Here is a 9,115-nt window from a genome sequence, read left to right as displayed (position 1 = left end):
GAGCAATAAAAAACAAAATCATTATGGTCTTGGGCTACAATTTCCACCAAAGAACTAGTAGACTTTGACAATATCTACATTAACTTTAAGACTTTCCATGGGAGATTTGCACCACCAAATAGGGTACAAATTGGGTTGGGAATTTGTTATTTTTTCAATGGACCCAAACTCTAATTTGAACCCAATGTATTTGAAATTCTTTAAATCGGGCAACCCAATTTGCAGTCCTAATTTCAACATTTTATTTTAGAAAAGAATAATCTACGTTGCCAAAAAGACATGGTACCGGAAGGACTTTGACCAATCCAAACTTTCATGAATTTGATAAAAACCACCTGATTAATTATCACTTTTATGATACCAGTTGATAGTGTCATAATTGAACCTATGGAGAAAATGAAAGGCACCAGTTTTCTTTTTTTTTTTCTTTTTTTCTTTTTTTTGCGGGGGGGGGGGTAAAAATTGGAGAAATGAGGGGAAAAGTAAGCTAAGATTGTTTGGTCCCATGCTAATAAAACCATCTGTGACACAAGTGAAAGGATGTGATATGTTATAAGTAGAAAGTTCGAAAAGAGATAGAGGCGGACCAAAGAGGAAATGGGGTTGAAATAGTGAGAAATGATTTAAGGGCTCACGACAATATGGCAATGAACAGAGGAATAGTATTCATTTGACCAGCCCCATATGTACGAACGAAAGAGTGTAACCCTTAAATTTGGAATCTGTGATTCAATGTTTAAAATGAAGATCGCTAACAATACAAGTATGAAAACCACATTTAGAAGTCAAATATATGTAAACAGAAATATTCTACGGGACTACATCCATTATGCTTTAGTTGGTAACCTACTAGCAACAGGAAATTCTCCCTAAAAGGCTATTACTCAAACCCATGTTCTCACATTGGTCAGGCTGAGATTTTATCATTTCACCAAGTAACGACCTCTATGGAATCTTCTTCCAATCTCTGTAAGTAGAACTTTCCACCAAGGTTCAAAGTATCAACACGTATAGGCCGATACGTATCGTTCCGGCACCCCACCAATACGCCCCTATAGTGGGTGTATTGGTCGTCTGGCTGGTTCAGGGTGTGGCGAAGACCTAAACCGACTCCCTTGAACCAGTTGGCGAAAAAAAAAAACCACCAAAAGGAGTATCGATTCACCGTATCGATATTTTGAACCTTGCTTTCCACAACAGTAACTTTGCCTTGTATGAGTACGCTCTAGGATAACTACAAGCAAGATGATATCTTCTCCCACACTATGCTAAAAGAGAACCTTCCATAACAGTAACAGCTTTGCCTCGTATCAGTACCCTCTGGGTTTGTTCATCTAAATGCAAGTCTAGTGCTCCACCCCTTGGAGATGCCTGGTTCAAATAAATAATGCAACTCAGAGAAAGCCACAAACTACACACAAGATTATAATTGTGTGTGTGTGTGTGAGAGAGAGAGAGAGAGAGACCTGGTATGCAAGTAGGTCACATTTTCCCAACTTTTGGCTCCAGTAAATTGCCAAGGCACAGTGTGCACTTCCACAAACAGGATCCTGAAAAAACACATGGCATTCCAAATGAATAAAAGAGAGATTCATCAAGAGTATTGCGTATTTAAGATTGCACCTAGAAAGAGAATTTTTTAATCTTGGCATATTTCATGCTTCAATATGGGTTGTACCATTTTTCCCCGAGCACAAAAGAAACTTATATTGGACTAAATGAGAAACCAAGTAATAACCTTTGCCATTTGCCAATTAACTGAGAGTAGAAAAACTATGATCACAACACAACTGGAACTATGTTACCATCCCACTACCTCTATGAATCACAATCTATTTGACCCTTAATGGGATAGGTCTCAACAGACCACCCTCTTGTGCCTTTGTTTAGAAGCTGTTCTTGGTAATTTTACTGGTCTTGGTTGTGTTGATGATACAATATGTGAGAACAGGTGAGTTGAGGTCTCTAAGCATACCAAAATGTGGATCAGGCTCTGCTACCCAATTCTACCTTCCAAGCCTCAATATGATTACCACGGTACCACACTTAACAAGAACCAGGGGCCATTGCTTGGTGTAAAGGTAAAATCTTGGGTGGGCAAACATGAGAATGCAGATTGAGTCTGAGGGCGACCACTACATAAAAAAATGCCAAAAGATTAGGATGGAATTTAGTCTACTCTCCCAAGACTCCAGATAGACCAACATTGGGTAATGACCTTTTTATTCAGCAAGAACCAGTATTGATAACTATACCCTGCTTATTGATAAAAATAAATAAATAAATTTATACCCTGCTTATTGATAAAAATAAATAAAAAAAATTTATACCCTGCTTAAGAAGAAAGACACTTGTGTCTAGGATAATTACCTCATGTAGGAAAAGATTATTTAATGTACAGCAATAGGGATTTGTTTTTATCAATTATCTAATGTTCTACGCAATCTCAGTTCCAGCTTCTAATGCAAGTGTTTACTTTCACTGTCACAATAGCCTAAAGATATGCAGGCTAAATATAAGTTAGAGCCTTAAATTTTCTTACCATTTCTTCACAACACATCCCATTTTGGCCAGTTGTTCATCAAGAAGAGTCAACTTCATTCCTAAATCAATCCTTATCTCTCCTAACCTCCAGAGAAAGAATCAATAGAGGATACGATATTTAAACACTATAGGGAAATTAAAACTCATCCATATAAAGAGAGAAAGGAGGAAGATTGTATGCATGGATGATATAATAATGTATAAATAACAGAGTGCGAGCTAATGTCAAGCCGATATTTTGTCAACCACTTAGGATGAACAATGTTGACAGCAATTAGACATAAGATTCAACTTTATATTTTGGAATCCAAGAAGGAAAGAAAGAAGTAGAAAACAAGCATGCAACTTGGAGGAAGATTATATGCCACATACAACATACATGGATGATATACTAATGTATAAATAACAGAGTGTGAGATAATGTCAAATTGAGATGTTATCAACCACTTAGGATAGACAATGTCCACAGCAATTAGACATAGGACTCAACTTTCTATTTTGTCAACCACTTAGGATGAACAATGTTGACAGCAATTAGACATAAGATTCAACTTTATATTTTGGAATCCAAGAAGGAAAGAAAGAAGTAGAAAACAAGCATGCAACTTGGAGGAAGATTATATGCCACATACAACATACATGGATGATATACTAATGTATAAATAACAGAGCGTGAGATAAAGTCAAATTGAGATGTTATCAACCACTTAGGATAGACAATGTCCACAGCAATTAGACATAGGACTCAACTTTCTATTTTGGAAACCAATAAGGAAAGAAAATATAAGTAGAATACAAGCATGCAACTTGACATATTGATATGGCAATAGTAATTTTGGTTCTATACTTCTATCAAGCTAATATTTTCTGAGTCAACCATGGATATGTCCTCTTAGGACACAATATGGCCTGTTCTCCCAGGGAAAAAGTGTCACATCTAACTTCAATTCTTGAGGATTGTTAGGAGTCAATGAGCTGTACAGCCAAACCATTGTAGCCCCCATGAATTGATAATAGAGACCCCCATCCAACGTTTTCTTGCAAAAGTGAAAAAATTAACTGTGAAATCTGATGTATGCTATGAATCCTATTGAAAGGTTCTAATCTAGCACTTTGACCCTTCCAATGATAACCTGCTTTCTCTCCAAAAAGAACTCCATTGCAACCCTTTCCAATTTTCTCTGAACTCTTTATAGTTTATATTTCAGTTCTAAATAGAGTGGAAATGATTGAACAGGATTTGACTCAAGGTGATAAAAAAGAAATATGGCAATAGGTTACATCTGAACAATATATAAACCATAGAAACACTGCAAGGGAAACACATGGACAACCAACAACAGGATGGAATTTACGTTAAAAACCTGAGGTGTCAGACAAGAAGGCTGCATCCATCAGTGTCCAGGTAATATAGAACAGACTATGTAGAAATATCTTCAGGACCAGAACCCCAATAGTCTTTTATGATGCAATAAAAGTAATCTAACAAGTCAAAGCATAAAATACCAACCTAAAGTAGTACAATTAAAGTCAAAATAAGTTGGCACTAGGGGCTTTCATAAACTAAAAAGATTAGAACTTAGAAGAAAGGAAAAATGCAATCAATTTGACTGAGGACATGACTCTTGAGGGAGTGCAATTGTGCAACAGGATTTATGTAGTTGAGCCCAAATAAACAGGGTAAGGCTTTGTTGAATTGAGAACAAAAATGGGGCATTCTAAAAAGTCAACATTAGTAAGTTTGATCAAATATCAGTTGTGGCTAAACCAGTGATATTTTCTGACATTTTCTTCATGCACAACCAATGATAGGAACTTTGGAAAAAAAGAATCACCTGTACAAATAAAATAACACGATTTTATCCTCAATGGCAACACTTTACCTCATTTATACCCAATTTTGGACAAAAGAAGCGAGTGAAGAAATCAAAGCCAGATCCATGTGGAGCTAGTCCTGTTACAATGACCCCTCTTCCAGCACATTTTTGTATCTCATCAAACTGTGGTTGTAAATCTGCAACAGTCTTTCCTGACGGAAGCTCAACCTATCAAAACCAAAAAGATTGCCTTTCTGAGTATAGAGGGCATAAATGCTAAGGACATATTTTCCTGACTATATGAGCACTCATGCAGGGTATAAATCTGACATTTATTCAATAGGTTACACCTTGCAGACCTAAAAAGTCAGAACAGATGATATTGATCAAGCAACAAATCTGTTTTCTTGCATTCATTTGGTAAGAAAAATGGAGCAAGACACTAATAAAGTTGTGAAGTTTCGTCAATTTCAGGGGTGAATTAGGTAGCAGATGTCAGCCCAAATAAAGAGGTGCTTGGCCTGTTTTTGTATATAATCCATTCTTTTATACTATCTAAAGTTCATAGTTACTAACAAAAAAACAAGTTTGGTCAATTTTGACATGGAATGCCTCCTAGCTGGGATCCATGCGATTCAGAGCTTCTAACCCCCTGTACTGCACCACTTAATGCATGTTGCAAAGCAAGGCAGTACTCCAACCCTCATGCAAGTATACATGCTATATCTGTACAATGAACTATTAAGGGATATATCGGATGGAAAGTGTACAATGAGGTCACCAGCGGTAGCTGTCTTCATTATGTTGATCATGGAAGCACCTTTCAGAGTTTGAGAAATTGATGGGATCTCTTTGGAATCACATTCAATGATTGGAACTGCAGGGAAATCCAATTCAATAGAGAAATGCTCTTGTTCTTCACCATTTGAGAATTCCAATCCAACTTTATAAACCTTTTTGGCAGTCAGAATTCCAGACAGTGTGAGGAACTCAACTAAATTGGTTTTTACCAAACCGGATGTAAAGATAACATATGCAGCTGCTAAAGTTGCATGACCACAGAGGTTGACCTATAAACAGAAATCAATCATGAGATTCAGCATTTCTATGGATATGAAAAATACAAATGAACAGATAAAGAATGTACATCAGAGGACCTGGCTAGAAGAGGAAGTTAAAGGTGCCTGTAGATAAGCCAATTAACCTTAAACTGTGGGACACTTCCATGAAGAGGAAGGATCAATACAAACAACAGACAGATTAGCACCAAATAACAGATGATCCTAATCAATAGATTTATTCCACTTTCTAGCAGTGGAAAGAAAGTGAGGATCTAAAGGCAACATGTTGACAGTTGTTTATTATGTATTCAGGTTTAGTACCATAAGGGTACTGTTGTAATTTCTCCTCTGTTTATATTGTTCGACTGTACTAGTATAAATAATAAAATCATTTTTTTTGAAAGCCCTCCAGAACCTTGGGGGTGAAAGAATGATTTTATTATTTATACTAGTACAGTCGAACAATATAAACAGAGGAGAGAAGTTACAACAGTACCCTTATGGTACTAAACCTGAATACATAAACAACTGTCAACACAACATAAATAATATATCTGGTAGGGGTGCAGCTTGGGCAGGCCGGGACAGACTTAGGGCCAATCTGGGTTGAAGTCTGAGCTAAATCCTATTGCAACTCAGACGAGGCTCAGGCCTGGGTGGTTTTGGGCGAGTTACAAGGTCTTCTTATTCATGTTTTGCATTTTTAACTTTACTTTGGGCCATAAAGTCAAATTTAGAAATAGAATAGACGAATCTTCCATGTAAATACCATTAGATAATACATATATATGATCCAGTTTATGCCAATCCATCTTTAGCCAGGAAATTGTTGGCAGCCACTTCCACGCAGCAGGTGTTCAGTCAAGACAAGGGAATGGCTTCATAGATGAAGTCCACTAAGTGTTGCATCAAGATGTAGTCTTTCCCGAGATCATAGTACCTTGGTTCTCATGGCAGTCTGGTCTGGTTGGTACAATATGGTTCAATTTGGACACACACACACATACCCAATCCACCCCCTAATTCTAAAATTTCAAACAAAAGTAACATCATTACATATACATGGGGTTACTCATCATAAATATATAAATAAATACATATTCATGGGGTTCATATAGGGGTTACTGCTCAGGCTGACAAGCATGAGAATGCAGGTTCAGAGTGTGTGAGAAGCTGACTACTGGGTTGGGTTAGTCCAAGCTTGGGTTGCTCGAAGTCTGAACCCAATCCCAATACATGTTGGTCTGCAGCCCAAGTTTCCACGCCAGGCCTAGACTAGAACCAGAAAATCCAAGCTCAACCCGTGCAAAAAAGCTCAGGTTGAGCCCGGCCGAGTTGCAGTCATATACTCGTATATGTAATATCCGGTAGAGAAGTTCAGTCATTTGTTCCCAATTTTTGCACACAACAGCTAATTTACATGGTCAATAACGTTGTGAACTACCTAAATTTTCTGAAACAACTCAAACAAGAAAAGATCTAAAACACCCAAAAGCGAAAATTTCTTGAAGCTAAATTAATGCAAACGAAAATAATACATATACAGAAGTTAAAGATGAAAGTGAGAGGAGAACGTGAAGCGAACTAACCTCTGCAACAGGAGTGAACCATCTGAGACGGAATCTCGAGTTCAACTCATTACCTTCCGACCTGGTATCAGTAATCCGAGTCAAGAAACATGTCTGCGAGATGTTAAATTCCCTTGCAACAGCTTGCATCCACTCCTCGTCTCTCTCTTCTTCCAACAGACAAACCGCGGCGGGGTTTCCTTTGAACGCTGAGTCGGTAAACGCGTCAACCTAGTTGAAAACTCCATGGATTTAGAAATGAAGTCAAACCATGCACTACACACACAGAGAGAGAGAGAGAGAGAGAGAGAGATTACCATACAGTATCTTACTGGCTTTTTCACCATTTCTGAAGACGGGCTGAAGAGATGCACTGCGATTGTTTCTTTGTCTCACTCTCTCTTTTTGGTCGGGGATAGACGGAACTCCTAGCTTCCCAAGAAATTCCTCAAATATACACCGAGTTGCTTGTAGAAGATGATGGGGGCTCAGTCAGAGCTCAGAAGTTCAAGCTGCAAGACCTACCAAATCCCATCTAAGCGCCTAATGAACCTTTCCAGCGTAGGACCTGGCCGGGTTTAGTGTTTTTTACTGGAATTTCAGAGCTTACTAGTCAAACTAGTACTAGTCAAAAAATGGGAGCTGCTCCTGCTTGAACCTTTCAAGCGTAGAGCCTGGCCGGGTGCCCCAACGAACAGAAACCTTTTCAATGATCTAATGAGATTTATGTGGGTGGTAAATAAGAAAAAATAGATGATACACAAAGGGCATTAATGTCCTTTACGTATCAATTTACGACAGATACTGAATTAACATGTTTTAAAAGTTTGGATGATGAATTATCGTATTTTAAAATTTAGGGACCATAATAACCCTATGAAAATTTTCCTATATTTATCATTCGAAGATCTCAAAAAGAGTGCTCCACTACTAAATACTACATTGCTTCTGTGGCAGATGATGCTTTGGATGACGGATAGCCTTTGATGACAGAAATTGCTACCTACTATGAACTGCTCTACCCATTTTATATTCTTTAATAGGATAAAATAAATAATTTAATTTCCCTTATTTTGGTCTAAGGTTTAATAGTCTATGCATCATAATTGATGCAATGATAATTAATATATGAAATGATTTAATCTGGTCAAAGATAAATGGAAATGATCTGACGTCCTGTGTACATTAAAAATAAATAAAATTAGCTTATACTTATCTGCTAACAAAAAAGTAGCTTTCTGATGGCCAAGTTGATAATATAATAAATTCATAATTACGAGGAGGGGAGTTGGGGGAGAATAAGAAGTTGTACAGGAAGGGGAGTTCATATCTTGGATATAAGATTTGAGAGACGCTGAAGTAGGGGTCATCATTTCAGCTTGTCCTGCACAAACCCAGCCTGGAAATTCCAGGTTTGAGCTTGGGTTTTGTGTTTAGGCCTGGTTTGGACCCAAGCCCATATTAGGCCTGCAAAATTTAGGGCTGGGCTTGAGTTTAATACTTCAAGTATGGTCTGGCCTACATATATTTAAACTTATACATTTTGCATATAATGTATACATATGCATCCATGTTATTTTACATTTCGTACGGGGGAATCAGTAATGTTATATTTACATTATAGAATCAATACTGTTAAATTTATATTTATTAATATTTTAAATAATTATTAAAATTTTAAAAAAGAAAACTTTTCAATAATTATTAGAATATAAATAGTTTTCTTTTGTTATGATACGTAGAAGGTTAATGATTAAGTGAAACCAATAGAATGTAGGCAAAAGTGGTTGTGGATAACCACTTTTGCATTTTCTGCACTTTTTTAGGAATGGATTGAAAATGGTAGTAGTGGGTTGTGGGTTTTAGCAACAATTTCTCAGAAAATTGCCACGTGTTTAGCTTTCTAAAAAATGAGAATGTCACTTGTCTGAATGGTGGTAGTGGATTATAGACTTTAACAACAACTTCTCAAAAAAATCCATGTGCCTAAATTTAAAAAAGCCACGCATTTGAATGGTGGGGACTATATCCCGAAAGCCTTCCTTTAATATATATATATATATATATATATATATATATATATATATAGAGAGAGAGAGAGAGAGAGAGAGAAAGAGAGAGATTT

The 9,115-nt window shown here is 36.9% G+C and overlaps 1 protein-coding gene across 2 annotated transcripts; it reads right to left on the bottom strand.

The window, feature by feature from the left end:
- Positions 1-685: 685 nt before the first annotated feature.
- Positions 686-7,701, bottom strand: LOC148861791 (uncharacterized). Of its 2 annotated transcripts, none has more exons than XM_088986159.1 (6): positions 7,308-7,701; positions 7,012-7,221; positions 5,132-5,431; positions 4,428-4,589; positions 1,467-1,550; positions 686-1,371 (listed from the first exon to the last, which is right to left on the bottom strand). In XM_088986159.1, the coding sequence occupies exons 1-6, from the start codon at positions 7,335-7,337 to the stop codon at positions 1,264-1,266; spliced, it is 894 nt and encodes a 297-aa protein (XP_088842285.1). In that variant the 5' UTR covers positions 7,338-7,701; the 3' UTR covers positions 686-1,263. The 2 variants fall into 2 exon arrangements, with proteins under 2 accessions (XP_088842285.1, XP_088842286.1); XM_088986160.1 differs by having other exon boundaries at positions 7,313-7,701.
- Positions 7,702-9,115: the final 1,414 nt, after the last annotated feature.

This window comes from Nelumbo lutea, chromosome 4 (assembly GCF_056320005.1).
Source record: "Nelumbo lutea isolate HS-2025 chromosome 4, American lotus-T2T, whole genome shotgun sequence".
In the NCBI taxonomy this organism is placed as follows: Eukaryota; Viridiplantae; Streptophyta; class Magnoliopsida; order Proteales; family Nelumbonaceae; genus Nelumbo; species Nelumbo lutea.
Note: the sequence above shows the minus strand (reverse complement) of the source record. Positions and strands in the feature narration are given on the sequence as shown.

Coding starts and splice junctions, on each gene's coding strand:
- LOC148861791 (XM_088986159.1), bottom strand. CDS start 7,337: ATGGTGAAAAAGCCAGTAAGATACTGTATG. Junction 4,590..5,131: donor CTACCGCTGGTGACCTCATT/GTACACTTTCCA, acceptor TGGTTTTGATAG/GTTGAGCTTCCGTCAGGAAA. Junction 1,372..1,466: donor GTGACCTACTTGCATACCAG/GTCTCTCTCTCT, acceptor TATTTGAACCAG/GCATCTCCAAGGGGTGGAGC.